This window comes from Semicossyphus pulcher, unplaced genomic scaffold, assembly GCF_022749685.1.
Source record: "Semicossyphus pulcher isolate SPU_LCO1_2020_fin unplaced genomic scaffold, fSemPul1.0.p SCAF_9, whole genome shotgun sequence".
Taxonomy (NCBI): domain Eukaryota; kingdom Metazoa; phylum Chordata; class Actinopteri; order Labriformes; family Labridae; genus Semicossyphus; species Semicossyphus pulcher.
In genome coordinates this window covers 8,299,891-8,316,098 of record NW_027211770.1, presented here as the reverse complement: position 1 = coordinate 8,316,098, position 16,208 = coordinate 8,299,891, and the positions used below count along the sequence as shown (strand labels likewise).

General features: G+C 41.4%; 1 protein-coding gene across 11 annotated transcripts in view; it reads right to left on the bottom strand.

Moving 5' to 3' along the window:
• LOC138583579 (plectin-like) overlaps positions 1-16,208 on the bottom strand; it is a 129,082-nt gene that overhangs the window by 20,824 nt on the left and 92,050 nt on the right. For 6 of the 11 annotated variants that reach the window (XM_069655463.1, XM_069655455.1, XM_069655459.1 and 3 more), the window contains exons 3-22: positions 14,646-14,735; positions 13,228-13,305; positions 13,001-13,105; positions 11,490-11,656; positions 7,930-8,045; positions 7,682-7,785; positions 6,183-6,302; positions 5,290-5,385; positions 5,060-5,187; positions 3,622-3,715; positions 3,036-3,190; positions 2,583-2,901; positions 2,415-2,492; positions 2,122-2,283; positions 1,855-1,959; positions 1,665-1,760; positions 1,438-1,563; positions 1,005-1,157; positions 743-897; positions 385-511 (exon numbers count right to left, since the gene is read on the bottom strand). In XM_069655463.1, the coding sequence (XP_069511564.1) occupies positions 385-511; positions 743-897; positions 1,005-1,157; positions 1,438-1,563; positions 1,665-1,760; positions 1,855-1,959; positions 2,122-2,283; positions 2,415-2,492; positions 2,583-2,901; positions 3,036-3,190; positions 3,622-3,715; positions 5,060-5,187; positions 5,290-5,385; positions 6,183-6,302; positions 7,682-7,785; positions 7,930-8,045; positions 11,490-11,656; positions 13,001-13,105; positions 13,228-13,305; positions 14,646-14,735 (2,574 nt within the window). The remainder of the gene's footprint in view (positions 1-384; positions 512-742; positions 898-1,004; positions 1,158-1,437; positions 1,564-1,664; positions 1,761-1,854; positions 1,960-2,121; positions 2,284-2,414; positions 2,493-2,582; positions 2,902-3,035; positions 3,191-3,621; positions 3,716-5,059; positions 5,188-5,289; positions 5,386-6,182; positions 6,303-7,681; positions 7,786-7,929; positions 8,046-11,489; positions 11,657-13,000; positions 13,106-13,227; positions 13,306-14,645; positions 14,736-16,208) is intronic. The other 5 variants (XM_069655456.1, XM_069655458.1, XM_069655460.1 and 2 more) reach the window with 1 other exon arrangement.

The following is a 16,208-nucleotide window of genomic DNA, read 5'->3' as shown; positions in this document are numbered from 1 at the left end:
ACCCCTGGTTTTCAGCCTAGTCTTAGGAACGACAAGAAGCAGCTGGTCAGCGGACCTCAAAGACCTCGAGGGGGTATAAGAATGAAGGAGGTCAGAGATGTACCAAGGTGCTAACCCATGTAAAGATTTAAAAACGAACAATAAAACCTTAAAATTAATCTTAAAAAGAACGGGTAGCCAGTGGAGAGAGACCAGGATCGGGGTAATGAGTTCACGCTTACAAGGGCCCGTTAAAAAACGAGCAGCAGCAGTTTGGACCAACTGTAAGTGTGCAAGTGAGGCCCGGGCAAACCCAACATAAAGAGCATTACAGTAGTCAGAGTTTATGTTTATACAATTTAAAGTCACAGTCCATTTTTAATACATGAAAGTTGTCAAACTCACTGTGGTGATGTTCCAGGCGCGGATCTGTGTATAGTCTCTCATCAGGTACTGCCATGACAGCAAGCTCTTCATGTCGATATGGAGCCTCTGCCACATAGACACCATCTGCTGATGACCTGCATCAAGACTGGAGTAGAGGACAGAAACACGGATGCGTGTGCAAAATTTAAGAAAAGTTTGGATTGGTTGGCAGAAAAATTGCATCAGGTACCAGTTCAAATGTATCCGTAGTATTACTTATTTCCCCAAAGAAAGAGAGAGAGAGACCCAGAGTTTGACTGAGTGGCTATACTCCTCACTTTATACACCCTGCTGTCACATGGCTGACTCATTTTCTTTTGTGTTACTGTTATCTTACCTGGTCACATTGTCCACAGCCTCCTTGTTGACCGGAGGAACCATGAAGCAGACGGAGGGCACCACCGCCTCGTTTCCGGAGCGGTTCAGGACGTTCCACTTGAAGGGCTGAGAGTTGTTCAGGAGCGCACACTCGTCTCCTTTGTGCACGGTGATCTGGAAATTCAACGAAACATCAAATAGGGCAAACTGAGGCTCTGCGGCAACAACAACAACCACTCTAATGTGACTGATTATAAAACATTAGAAGCAGGGGTTCTCACCTCCTGTTGCTTGAAGTCACAGACAGCCTGAACAGGCAGTTTGCCTTTGATGGACGTGGTGGGGTTGCGTGGTTTCAGCTGGATGATGGACTTGGCTCTCTTGTTGAGGCCGGTCACAAGGGTCTTGTATTCATTCAGCTGTTCTTTCTCCTCCTGTAATAAGAAACATGAACATTCAAACAGGATAAGAATAAAATAATCCCTTCTTGTCGTCCGTCCATCATCCTGGTAAATTTGTTTAATCCCATCCACATTCTTTTAATTAGGCTTGTTTGGCATGATCGTGTGCCTGTGCAATTTGATATGTCTGAGTAAGCAGCGACTAAGAGCAAGTAAGAGCTTTTGCTCATATTGCTTATATTTCTATGTAGAATCTGTAACTAGAGATTAGAATCAGCAATATAATTATTATATAATAAGTAATATTACTTACCACAGCATCCTGCAGCAGATCCTCCAGACGGGTGGCTGTGGTGGAGCGATCGCAGCTGTATTTCTTTTTCATGTTCTCCTGCATCTTCTTCATCTTATCCTGAGCCTCTTTCACATCAGCAAAGAACTGCAAGGAAACAGCATCAAGGGGACAGAAAACGTGACTCTTTGTTGAATTGAAACTTAATTGAATTTGGATCAATTTTCATGAATATCGCTGATCCATACCTGGTAGTAGGCTGTGTTTTCTTTAAGATGAGCCTCAATGCAGCAGCACAGCTGCAGGATCCAGCTCCACTGAGTCTGCAGGGCAGCTGTGAAGGCCTGGTAGAGATAATGAAGACATGTTGACAGTGTATTAGTTAAGACCTCTGTGTGTGAATTTTTAATGTTCTGCTGGGTTTGCGAGAGTAATCACCTCAACTGTCTTCTTGCCAGGATGTACGTCTTTGACAAGTCTGTCGCCCATCGCCTGGATATCATTGACCTTCCTCTCCCTCAGCTCCAGCTCTCGCATGAGACCCTGTACAATCAAATTCAAACAGTTAATGACAATGTTATAAAAATCATTTGTATTTATTCAATTACTTTAACTAATAAAATTGGATTGGAATTAGAGACTTATGACAAAGAATGAAGCATGTAACTGTAGATTTCGAGCCAACGTTCTACTTAAAAAACACACCGAGTAGTTGTCTTTCTTAGCGGTCATGTTGGTGTTCCTGTCACTCCAGTCAAAGTTGACCTCCTCCTCTTCTTTGTCATTTAACCACATCAGTTCCTTAGTGGCAGCACTGACGAAACCGTGAAGAGAATCTAAATTCCTCAGGCGGGACTTGGAAGAGTTCTGGCAGAAAATAAATACATGAAAAAGCTTAAAATAAAACAATGAAAGCGTAAACATTCTGTGTAGAGTAATTTAAGTTGTGCGACAGCCACAATAAGACAGCAAAATGTTTGAAATATGAAAATGTTTACCAGTAGTTTGGCATACTGAAGGTCCAGTTTGCCCAGGTATTCTCTGTAGGAGCTCCTGCTGACAGGCGATAGCTGGCTCTGAAGAATAGGAAAGATGCAGCACATTTAAAATCAATAGCACGCCACACAGTATGTAATCCTTTGCAGAGGTTCTGAAAAGGGTACTACCTCGTCAGCCCTGGCCCGTTCAATCTTGGATTTGAAGTCCTCCACAGTCTGGTGCAGGCCTCTGTGGCTGCCCAGCTGAGACTCCACAGCGGGCAGATCAGAGCCCCACTCAGCCTGATCAATGCGATGCTGGTTCTCCTCCACCCAGGCCAGAAGGTCTTTGACATAGCGAAGGGTGACATCATCCAACTCAGGCCGCATCTTTGTGGACTGCTGGGTGCTAGAAACCACGCTCACATTGGTTGTAGTCACAACGGTCTTCAGACGAAGGTTGTAATCGCTTCGCAAGTTCACCAGGCGCTCATGGAGGCGGTAAACCCTGCAGAGATGAGAAATACAGTCAGCTGACTAATGCTATACTATACTAATGCTTTTATGTCCCTCTTTGAACTGTTTTGTAACAGTATTTGTTAGGTTAAGAATTCACTTGAATGCAAGACACATAGCACCCACCTGCGATACATCTCTTCAGCCTGAGGGTGGCGCCCATCCTTGAGTATCTGCACATCATTGAAGAGCAGGCGAATCATGTTGTCTGCCTTGTCCAGCTCCCTCTGAATTTCTGCGGTGTGCTGAGCTGGTTTCCCTGCATTCAGCAGACGGATGTCCTGAGGGGATGAAAGCCAATGACAATATAAATTTAATCTCCCTTTTTTATTTACTTTTTTGTTATATATTGCGCAGTTAACCTTGACAGAGTTTAAGTACAATATTTCTTAAATGTCGAATTGGAAAGATGTATAAGTATGAGTTGGCTTAAAACTAAAAACTACGAATTTCAATTATGACTGCAAAGTTTACTATTGCCAGCATCATCTGCTGAACCAGACCACGAACAACTGTACAGATTAGTTTGAAGATTAATTTAGCATGCAAAAAAACTAAAAAAAAATCAAATACTAAATTGTGAATTTTAGACAAAATTATATTTAAAAAGCAAATAATGCTTTATAATCTTTTAGATTTGTTGGATTATTTCTTCTTTGTTAATACGTATCAACATTTAGTAGTTCTACAGTTAGACCTGGATAGGACTCACCGTCTGCAGCAGGGTTTCCAGGTGGCTGAGTTGGTCATCGCTCGTCCTTGACTCCATCTGGACTTTAGTGACAATCCTCTGGAGCCGCTCAAGTCTGCATTAAATTAGAAAATAAATGTGAAAAAACACAATTATCCCTCATCCCTGTCCCAAAATGTCCACTGAATCTCTCTCCTAAACATTTGGATGAACAGAAACTGAAGCTCACAACTTACTGAAATCTGTATTGCAGCAAAAACTCCAATTTATAAGGGTCACTCACAAACGCCATTCCTCGACTCTAATATAATTATTACAGTTCCACCTACAAAAAAACTCGATTTTTCTCACAATCCCATTATGCCTTAGGAAATCTGATATTTAGCGCGACATAAATCTCTCTGTTTTTCTTACAAAGACATCCAGTCTGCTCAATGAGTCATCCCACATCTCACAACCGTGAACAGACTGCAAGATGACCGGACATTCTCGTGACACTAAACCACCACATTCGCCAGGAATGACGCAATTCTTATTACGTGGAAGACGTCTCATTCTGTTTCATCAGAACTTATTAAATCACTTAATGAGTCTAATTAAGAGGAAAATGTCTGTCTCATGGTGACACAAGCTAAAACACAAAACAAGACAAACAGTCTAATGCTAACCCTTTCACCAGAATGTTTATCTTTTACCAAAGCAGGAAAATAAGCAATTAAATCCGCACTTACAGTCTGTGATAGTTAATAACCTTTAGTAGTTTAAAAAAGAAGTAACTTTTGTTAAGGTAAATTAAAATGTAACTGGCAAAGGTATATTTACTTCATACATCATTACAGCTCTAGTGATGTTGGAAGGCTAACTAGCATGCTAGTTAGCTCAATAACATTAAGGCTTAAGCTAGGCTACTAGCTAGTTGGCATGTTCCAGTTGTGTAAAGGTGATGTACTATGTTAGATTTAGTTTCTTTTAATATATTAAGTTTCTAAAACTAAACAGCAGCATAACAGGGATTCTTTACCCATGTTTAAACAATCTATGTGTCCTTTCTAAACTGCTAATCTTGGCCTTAATGCAAATTATTATCATGACAAGTTACTGTTGTCTTACAAAGAAGCACAGTGTAGTGACATCTTTACTTTATGTTTCTATCTGTTTCCTGTCTGTGTTACAATAGTAGCCAGATTTATTTAGCCAGAAGTTATTTCTGGTCATTTTCTCGAGATCTCGACTGTTTTTCTCATTATCTCGGGATAACAAAGCTGGTTTTCCCAAGATATCAGAGTAAATATAATGTATGGATGCATGTCCGCTAAGGGCTTCTGTACAAATGATCCCCAAATATATTCACTAACTTATTTATGTCAGTAATGTTCTGTCTTTTTACCACTTAAAAAGAATATAAAAATATGATCCATAAAATGCACAAGTCTTGCTGCATATCCACCGTTTTTCTAACCTCTCAAACTCGATCCTGAGCAGCCGTTCTCTTTCCAAGATGGCCACATGAAGTCGACCCCATTCTTTCTCCACATCAATGGGATGGTAGCCTGGAGGGACCTTCACCTGACCAGCTTGCACTGCACTCTGTGGGCGGATGGGAGTAGAATGGGAGCAGTATAAGTAATCACAATAGAACATAATACAATAAAGAAAATAATAGGAATAGAATGATAAGGGTCAGCTTGCCTCAAAGGACTGGTAGATGTGTTTGGACCGGTTCTTGTCGGTCTCTTTCACTGGCAGCTCCGTCTCTTTGAACTTCAGGAACTGGCGCCAAAGAAGCTAAAGAAAAATAACATTTTAATTTGTATTTTTATATTTCATTCATTTATAAAGTTAAAGCTTAAAAGGTGTCAGCCTTTAGAGAACAAATGGTGAAACCTTATGCTGCTTTTTGCAGTACATGTTATGCAATTGGATCTGTTAAATTTATTTTAAATCCTAATTTCCTAAATGAGATAAGTGCATTAAGGTAGCACATCACACCACAGTTGATAGTTTAAATATAGTAAGTTGCTATGGTCTATCGTATCATGCGCTCATCCTCTGGTGTACATTTAGTTTAACTTAAAATGAGTCAAATGACTTAACTGCCTTTGTTAGAGAAGAAACTAGTTACTCCCTCTGTAACCAGACTTACAGAAGCACACCCAAACCTGTACTTTTGCTGATGCTGGGCTTCTCATAATATGACTTCAAAGAGAATTGGGAAAAATACTAAAGTCACGCTACGCTTTTGTTCTGCAGAACTGGCAGGGAGTGGCACAGTAGTGTCTCTTCTGAGGATTAGATTTAGCATTATTTGCCTTGTGGCTGCATTTTCTCATCACCAGGGCTGCCCCACCTACAGTACAACAATACATGTGCCTCTTTCTCCCTGCATTATGCAAGCATGTTCTTTCATCAAATATTGGATAACCAACCAAACCTCAAGACTGGCAATGTCTCTATGTTATTAAACGTTTTCTTAAATAACTTTTTCAACTTTTAACATGTTCTTTGGTGTTGCTCGACTGCAGACATACCCATAACAAAGCTAGTCTCTGGCCTAGAGGTATCATATCAGCATGTCATCTTACCTCTATCTCCTCATAGCTGGCAGGGAACTTCCTCTCCTCGAAGATCATGACATGGTGGCGGATCCACTGGAGCAGAAGAGTCACCAGCTCGTAGTACTCCTGCCAGCGCAGCTCCAGCTCCTGCAGCCAACACAGCAGAAAAGATAGTTGGGAGTTTAACAACAACAGACAGGAGAGCTGTTCTTCTCCTGCAGCTCTGTGTCCGATCATTCACACACCACGCTAAACTCGATTAGGTACCAACAATCCAGGTCTTGTGTGAGTGCACAGGGAGGCAGAGAGTGGAGACGGGGTTGATAAGGTGGGAAGTGGTAGGGGAGACAGGAGAAGTAAACAATGATGGGAGTTTTGCTAGGACGTTAGGAAGTTTAAAATCAGGATTTTTTATGGCTCATTAAAAAATTATTTTAACAAGGGGGTTTGTATTAGGGACCAAACAGTGTGTATAATGTTAACAGATGATGTTTATCAATGCATATTTGCCCCTCCCCTCCTTTGGCCTCTGCACCGTAAACACCACAGGTTGCTAATTTCCTGCGTTACTTGGTTTCACAAGACTTCTATTTCTCTTTGAACTTCTTGAGGATTTGGACAACGCTGCTAACAAAAGCTCATTTATAATAAGAGTCACAAGTCTGTTCAGTTTTGATTAAATCTCATCAAGCACAGAATCAGATCCAATTGGGGCAAACATTGTGTTACCCTGTAGCGTTTATTTATAGCACTTTTTAATCAGTTAAGATGAATTTGTGTGGATTTGGCACCCCCTGTGGCCAAGCACTATGTCTTATCTCTTTACTGTGTCAGTCCTGGTCCTAGTCCAAGGCACAGACTGTATAAAAAGATGGACAACATGACAGCTCCCTTAAAGTGAAGCCAAAACATTTCAAGCGCCCCCTGCTGACTGGCTGCAGTGTAGGTCATAAAGCCGCCTCCTCCATGTTAACAGATGGGACATGAGTCAAACAAAAAAATCAAAATACACGCCAAATAATTTTTTTCTCAAACATGGTTTCTGTCATTATAGCTAGTTGTTATCATGCTGATTTACGTCCAAGTGTTCATTTTTCTTTAGTTTAGTTTAAAAATGTAGTTTTAATTAGTTATTTGATGCTGTAAAAAGGATGATTGACAGCTCTGTTGACAAATACGGCTCCTGCAGCCAATCTGTTTCAGATTAGCAGAGTAGAGGAGGAACAGCGAGAGGAGACGTAACTAAAACAATCACTACAGTCATTGAAGTTTACATATCTGTGAACGTTAACTTCAGACCAACACAAGAAGCTGTTTTGCTGTTAAATACGCCAGCGGGATCTTTGCTGTTTTTTGGTAAGTTGTGTGTTTTGGTTAGCGGCTATTTCGGTAAGTGGCTATGGCAGCTCCACCCGCAAAATCTCTATGAGCATGAGTATCAAATTCAGACTGTTTCAAAAACTGTTAACAGGCCATAGTAGGTTTACATATTGTGAGTGATTAGTGATAGGAACAAAGGTGCTTACGTTTGATCTGACCCCATCGTGGACGTCAGCCCGAGGCATCACATCATACAAGGATGACACGTATGTGATGATGGACTTCTCATCAGGGTGTGGAACATCAACATCTGAAAGGAGAACGAACAATTTTATCATATGCCATCTAATTATATCCTGTGCCAATAACACACACGAACATGCAGCATAAAAGAATTAGCAGAGCTAACAAACGTGTGGTGTTCCAGGTTTGACACATTTGCTGTCAGTCTTACCCTCAGGGTCCAGAAGGCGTGTCACTCCGAGGTCTCGCTCTGCCACACCAAAGGCGTGTTCCAGGTTCTCCAGGTTGGTCTGTCGGTACACTTTGCCCATGTCGATGAGTCTGGGACTAGTGGAATAAAAGAGTAGAGAATTAATCAACAAGGGTCATGGGGAGAGGGGTGGGCTGTAGTCATTTCTAGAGCTCTTCTGAACAGGCACTGAAAGTGAACATGTCCTGTGATGTAAGGATGTACATATCCATAAACAATACCTTGGATAATGATGATGATACCAATGGCTACTTCTACATTTGTTGTGTTGTAGTTATTAGTTACTAAAACAGCTGTTTACCATTTACTTGTTTCGTTCAAAAATAGGTAGGCAGGAGGGGGACGTTTTGCACACTGATAGGAGTTTGCAGTAACCAATAGACGTGAATGTGAGAGCAGTCCAACACAAACACTGTGTGTCAAGGAAATACACTCTAACATAAAAATAGAAAACCTATACAACGATTTATTTTGTCATTGTTGTGCAACACAGGTGATTAAAAAAAACATCTATTTTGATTTCATGAGAAGTTTGACAATGGGATCAAATGAAGGACAGAATGTCATTGCTATTACCTCATATACAGAATGGATGCAGTCTATACAGGTCTGCTCACTTATATTGCTTGGCAGTTCATTAGAAGCAGAGGGCTGGGCTTTTTAAGTCCTTCTGCCAATGGCTATATACTTTCAAAAGGCCCACCTGTTCACTTTCTGACAAGCACCTGCCTTTTTTTTTGTCCTCTGGGTGTTTGACTCTGGCAGATGTCAGAGCATCTATAGGTGGAATGTAATTTATAGAGCAGCTAACATAACGAAGGCTGACACATTATAAGCTGGCAGCCAGTCAGAACTTAACTACCAGAAGAGACAAAAGTTCATGTGTTCAGAGAGCAGGACAGCATGACAGAAAGCATCACAGTCATAATATCAGAAACTATAGCAGTTTTAAATGTATATGTGTCAGATCCACAAATTCAAATGTACAATGCATACCCCTGCAGGACTTATTATACTACTTATGAAGCTAATGCACAAAGAAACAGTAGGTGCAGATTCATACAGCTCTCTGATGCGTAGAGTGGTACGGCTCGCACTCGGCACATAAACAGGAGAAGCATCCACATGGCGGACTTCTCGAAGAGAGTACTGCTTCACTGGCCTCGAGGAGCTGCTCGTGGTCTGTCCCTCTCTAACATGAAAGCTATGAGACCTCAATCCGTGGCCAACTTCCTCACCGCTCGAGCGTCCCCCCGAGCTCTGGGAACCGCGCCCTGAGTCCCCGGAGGACGCCTCTGATGGAATATCCTCACACAACATGACCACCCGGTTGTCCACATCACTGACAGATCGTGACCTGCCACTAGAGAAGCCTAGGCTTCGCTTCTTAGGCTTTGACTTCTTCCTTATACTGAGCATCTTCAAATCAGCAAGAAGTTGCCTGTCCTGTGGCTTAAGTGGTTGTTCTTACAGCTTCATTCATTCATGCTAACAAATCTTTTGATGGCTGAAAATAAATCCATTCGGTGCGTCTCAGGTGTCCATCATCATGAGAAGATCCTCTTAATCCTTCTGCAGGGTTGCTGAGATGAAAAGCCTCCAAGTAGTCACTGAAGCTTTTCTACATGAATCCTATTTTCAACTGTAGCTTGACAAATTCAATTTGTAAACGCTAAGCAATCTTAAATTCTCTTGATGAACAAATATTCTGCACTAATGCCCAGGCACAAAGTAACGCCAAAGTTTTCATGTAGCAGCCACAGAGTGCTACAGCTACGCCCACACACCACACCCCTGCCCATTATGAAAAGCAGCACTAATCCTCCCTCAGGTGTCTCCAAAAAAAGAGAGAAAGGCTGCCGGTACATGCACAAGCTTAAGGAAACCTGCCCCTGCAGGCATCTCTTTCTTGCGATGCATAATGGCTCTAAAGAAGTAGATCTTGCATGGCATTTAACTTTCTCTCTTCTAATACCGCTTCTCTTCTGTTTGCTCTCTGGACTCTGCTTGAATGCCTTTGTTAAGATCTTTAAAAGGAAACGACCGAATACAAAGTGTATTGACAAATCTTCCTGAGAATTCAACGCATATTCATGTCTCAGGAAGCACGACACAAAACAATCCTTAACCGCTAATGCTACTACAAATACACAAAACCACAGGGGGATATGCATGTTTATGTTTTCAGCAGCAATGACTTTAGATGTTACCTTTTAATACAAGGCTCCTAAAAGTCTAACGAGCCAATCATGTATAATTGAGGACTCCTCATCTTAAGGTCCAACAGTATTACTCATGGCTGATGCCTGCCAGTGGTATTTCTAGCCTTAAGCCTGAAATGTTCACGGAGAGGCATTAATACAGAATTTATTACAGCAGCATGAGAGCAGCACTGTCAAGTGCAAGCTTGAAAAAAGGTCAAAAGATGTTATTTTTTATGAGCAGAGTAAAGCTAGAATATTAAGTTTAAAACCTAATTAGAAAGACAAGAGTGCATACATTAATCTGAGCACTGTGGGGGCTAATAACTGGCAGCTCTTCATCATTATCATCTACTGACAATTTTGTTTCCATTAAATTAATCTAATAAAATACCATAGAAAAGTCGCATTATGGTTATTATGACTTTCCGTAATAGATACATCTTGTCAATACTGAGGGTAAGATCTAATTGAAAAGCAAGTTGAAACTGGTGTTAAAGAGTTTAATTTAAACTTTGAAAATGTGCCAAGGTCTCACTTCTGCTCCTGTGCGTCCGATATTCAAAACATTCAGATATGGTGACATGTCATGACAAGAGCCAGCATCAAAGGTTGTATTACAGAAGCAAAAGTTGTTAATGTTTGACATTTTGTGGTTAATAATGAGCTAATCTCTACTCACAGCAGGGACGTGGATTTTAGGGATGGCAAGTGTTCTGGTTTCCATTTGAACTACACTTGTAGTCCGAGTAATATTGACCAATCACGTATAAGCAGGCTGCGGAGTATGCAGGAAAAACAGACCGTGTGGAGAGCAAAAGCAAGCGGAACATCAGCGGTCATCTGACGATGATTTGGCTTCTTATTAATCTCTACAAACAGACATCTGCAGCAATTTCAGCAAACAATCTGTTCTAGATCTAAAATTCGACTCGAGATAAATTCCTTTGACGCTGTGTCATGAAAGCCGTCCGGCGATCAGATCTCCCGACTTGGTAAGACCTCACCACAACAAAAACAGTTTCTCTTTCTGTAACGATGCAGCATGCAGAAAAGGAAGTCTTGACTGGAATTCGTTTATCGCTAACCACTGGCTACATGCCCTCTCTTGTTATTTAGAGAGTAACGGCACATGCCGCAGTATAATGTTTGTTTGTCTTTATGCACTCATGTCTTCTCTATATGGTTCCAAACAGCTGATAGAAGGTGGGCCCACGCTTGTGCAGTGACTGAGACGTTCCTGTTACTCCTTGCATTGCTGTTGATTTCCTTTTCAATCATAAATCAATTCAGTAAATCAGCAGTCATTCAGCCACTCACTAGTGTTTGTGTATGACGGCGTTGAAGAGCTTGCCGTCCCTCCAGCTGGTGGTGAAGTTGTCACAGCGGATGCCCTGGTAGCCGTCGGTCATCCTCTGGGACCAGAGCAGCAGCTTCTCCTTGGCCGTCATGTCCTCTGACTGACCATTGATCTGAATATCTGAGATCTGAGATTATACATAAATAAAATGTTAGGAGGCTGGATTATGTTAGGAACATTAATGCTTATTAAGTAAATATGGGAAAAAAATAGTCATTAGTGGAAACCAAAAAGATTGGAATCATTGGACACCCGTGATTGACATCAAAGAATGTTCATATCACCAATTAACACCTTTGTCTTCCCAGTGTCTTAATATCTGTCCTAGACGAGCAGTCTCATAACATGATACACTTATCAGTCAATGTTATTGACTTGGCTCTAAGAGTGAAGCAGGATTTCTGTCTGTTCTAGTTTGGGAAAACGCCTCTGTGGCATCAGATCACTTTTCATTTCGGGGAAAAGAGGTGTGGACGATGAGTCATAGGCATCAGGTTTTCCATGTTGTGTGTTTCTCCGGGTCTCATAGCTCGACCATGCAAACCTGCAAATATTTTTATACCAGGAATCATTTTAAAAAGAAACAATTTCACTACTTTTGGAAACTTCTATCTGCTTCAAAAGAAAAGCACAACGTTTATATCCATTGCAGATGTTTTATATTGTTTGAGAAAAAGTATTTAAATCTTTAATCTTTTAAAATTTATAGTGTGAAAAATCTGTTTTTATCTGTAATTAAATGAAATTGGGATAATCATGTTGTGTAAATCAACACTAGATTATATTATACGGGAGGATTTCACTCTTCCCTTTGATTGCTATGACTCATCAGAAACCACAAACATTCATTATCCTTGCTATTCTATGAAAGTCTAAAGACTCTGGGAACATTATATCCACAGGACTGGAAGGCACCTCCACCAGATTACCTCACAGAAACCTCTCTGAACACCAACGTCTCCTTTGTTTCTCGTGCTCAGCTTCGGCTCTTTGCAACCCAAACCTGAGTCATGTGATATCAAAGGGTGCGGCCATGCCCATTGGGCCGATACCCAGGGATTTCAATCTGTCGGCTCTTGGCATAACAGCAGGAAAGGGCCTGGGTACATGGGATGTGGTTGGGAGTGTAGCATGTCAACAAGTAGCACACTCGACTGGACACACCCTCCTCTTGGGAGTCAGGCAGAGGGTGACTCATGCTTACACACCCTGACAGTGTTTTATGTCTTTGTACTGTTCATAAATAAGCTTCTGCACACTTAATACTCTACCAAAGTGTGGGTGTATTATAATAGCTTCTAGAAATCAGGAGAAAGTGGCGTGTTTTGATTGTAAAATGTGTTTTTTGAGAGGAGTTTTGAAGAGTAGGACCCGTTGGAATTTGTTCCAGGCAGATGGAAACAGCAGCTGACAGGTGCAGATCCCAGGGACAGAGGTACAGAGGGATAATAAAATTAAAAACAACACTGACAGAGGAGGAGACCTGGAAGTGAAGGATGATGGTCCATATTAACCCCAGGGTGAGCTTGGGGTTTCCATCTGCTATGTCGTCGTTTCTGATGTTAACCAGCTTCACCTGAGAAGACAAAGACAGGAACAGTTGTATTGTTTTAGCAGACACAATGAGGCATCTTATGACAAATAATTGCCATTGTTTGGTTAGTTTTCCAAAGTTAAAGATATCATTTCAAGTCTTACCTGCCGGTGTCTGAGGAAGTCCAGTGCTATCTGTACATTCTGCAGTTTGTGGAATCGCATGCGGCCTTTCTCTCTGGGCTGAAGAGGAGAGGAGAGAGTACAGGAGATGTTAAGTGACATGACACAAGACTGTCAGAGACGATCCTTCTGTACACTCATGGTGAAGGAGAACAGAAAGAATGCAATTATAATGAGAAATTAATGGGATGAAAACTGGAACTGGAAATAAAGAGACAAATGTGGGAATAACTGGTGAATCCTGGATATTCTGTAGCTTGGATTTATTCTGGTAGGTTGTCTCACACACTGCAGCAGAAAAAGGAAATATGATGGAAATAATAAACCATGATTACAGCAAGAAATGTGCATTGGCTGGGCCAGTCACAAGGTTTCCTGTCGTTTAAGTCTTCAGACAGCATGCCGAGATTAGCTTATGTTGCATTATGCTAGCTTTACCTCTAAACTTCAGGTGTGGATTGGTAAAAATAAACAATGTGAGGGCTAGAAATAAATGCTGCAGAAAAGAAAAACAAGACAGATAAATAGAGACAGATCCTGCAGCTTCATGCCTAAAACAAGCCTGTCAATGAGGGGAAGGAAAAAGGCAACAAAAACACTTGAATTGCCATGAAGCTCAGGATACCATGCACGGCCAAATCACTGGCAAAGCGCAGATGAATGATATAAAGGGGGAAAAAAAGGAATAAAAAGATGTCTACTGTAAGTTATCGACCCACTCACCAACCGAGCGCTCCTGACCATGTCTCTCTCCCTCGGCTAGCCCAGCAAGAGCAAAGAGAGGAGGAGAAGGCCAGACGGCAAACGTCAGCACACACAGAGAAGGGTTTAAGGAAGGCAAAGAGGAGGAAAGGTAGGAAGAGGAGAAAAGTCACAGATCTGATCGGAGTATAGTTCACACACAGGCCAAAGTGGAGTTAATGCATATAAGTTATGGAGGCGTTTAGATGAAGATGCAGAGCTGGAGCTGGTGGAGCAGCAATGGACTACAGCAGCGGAGAAGCTTCTGCACAGACCTGCACCTCAGAGCATTTAATACAGCACCCTGCCGCTGGCTTTGAAATGAGTTTCGTCTTTAAGCCATGAGTAGAGGAAGAAAAACTAAGAAAAGAAACGTGACTAGCCAGACAGTTGAGATAGACAGAAAGGGAGTGTAAACACAGGGGCTGCCAGAGTGGTTTAGTCTTTGTTTAGCAAAGTTCAGCTCAGGTTAAGACTTAGACTGACTCATTGGCTGCAATTTGTTGCCACAGGGATGATTTACCGGGCAGCCTTCAGTTAAATACTCCTCATGTAATTAGTCTGGATAAGGCTTTAGTCAAAAGGATGGATGATGGTTTAGGTTAAAGATGCAAGATGCTCCCAGGGAAGCTGAGTTCAGTCGTCATAGCGATACTCACCAGTGTTTCCCCAGAGAGGACCTCCAACAGCGAGATCAGGTTGTGTCCATCTCGCAGGTCTTCATACAGATCTGTGACGTGTCGCTGGGACTGTAAGGACACAAAGGAAACAAATATGTTACAATGATTCAAGATCTTTTTCCATTAATTACAAAACACGCCAATGTTTCTCCAGGGGAGGTTCAGACTTGTAGCTGACTTAAAGTTGGCACCGTATATTTCATTTACTCGTGACTGAAGAAAAACATAAAATTATCTTAAGATTGTCCTCCTTCCAACCACCATATTAATTATTTTACAAAAGCTGTTATTATAGTGACAGTGTGGGAAAAAGTATGGGGATATTTTGCAACAATTGACGGTAACAGTACTTAATGCAAAGTTACAACAACCGCATTAACTTGGTGAAACTTAATTAATGAGCCACAGTTTTAACAGAGGCATATTGATTTGAAGAACACTTTTCTAACTGTGTTGTACAAGTTCCCCTCACTGGTACAATTCTACACAGGTGAGGAATGCATCGCCCCGAGCAGCCAAGCCTGCCTCCTGCTCTAAATACCAAATGGCAGCTGTCATCTCTGACAATTGATAGATGGTAATAAAATACAGATCAGTGGGGTAAAAAAAAGGTGCACTGGTGACCTCAGAATCAACTATAACACAAAGAGACGAAGGTATCTCAGGGGTTTTTGCATTCACTGTGTATAAAACTGAGGTGTGGTGTGGCTGCAATTAGACAGTGAAGCATGTGAAGGGTGTGAGGGCAGATGTGGTGATAGTGCAAGAAAACACAGGACTGGAGAGGAGGAGAAAGCTTGAAAAAGAGAAGGGTCTGCCTCCATGCAATGCCAGTACTTACCTCTGCACTATAATGCTGGGTTAGGAGCGGTCAAAGATGGAGGATGGATTAGCAATGGAAGGATTAGAAACAAAAGTGAGTAAAAGCATATGAAGAAAGGAATCAACATTAAGAGCGATGATTAGGAGGAAGTAGAAATGTACATGATTTGATGATAAACATGAACGAGAAAGAAAGTTGAAGAAGAATTTTTATATGTATTTTTATGAGAAACTTCAGTGGATCTCTCATGGGAGTGTGTTTGGTCACGTCGGTGAACGGGGCCTCGGCCCTAAAATGGAATGAAAGTAAATTTCCCCTGCAAGTTACAACAGTGGCTGATTTATGTTGGCAAGAATTTCAGCACAACCTTTGATATGCTCCCACCTGCCTGCACAGACACGATGAAGCTACAGTGATGATCTGAGTGCATTAAAGGCAACAAACACTGCGACCACTAGAGTTCACTGTCTACTCAAGGAACACATTCTTCAGTTTGTTATGTAGTAAAAAACACTTACTGCACTATGATTACCGAATACAGTCCTTTTATTTGAGTAATATATGTAATCTTTAGTTGCATAGACACATTATAAGAAGCTTTAAACATCCTAAACAAACTGATATGATTGTTTCCTTTGTTAAAACATTGTTTTGTGTTCTTATCTAGTCCTCAATCTCCTCAGTGTGTGCTCAACAGCCATCTTTCACCACCCCTCAAT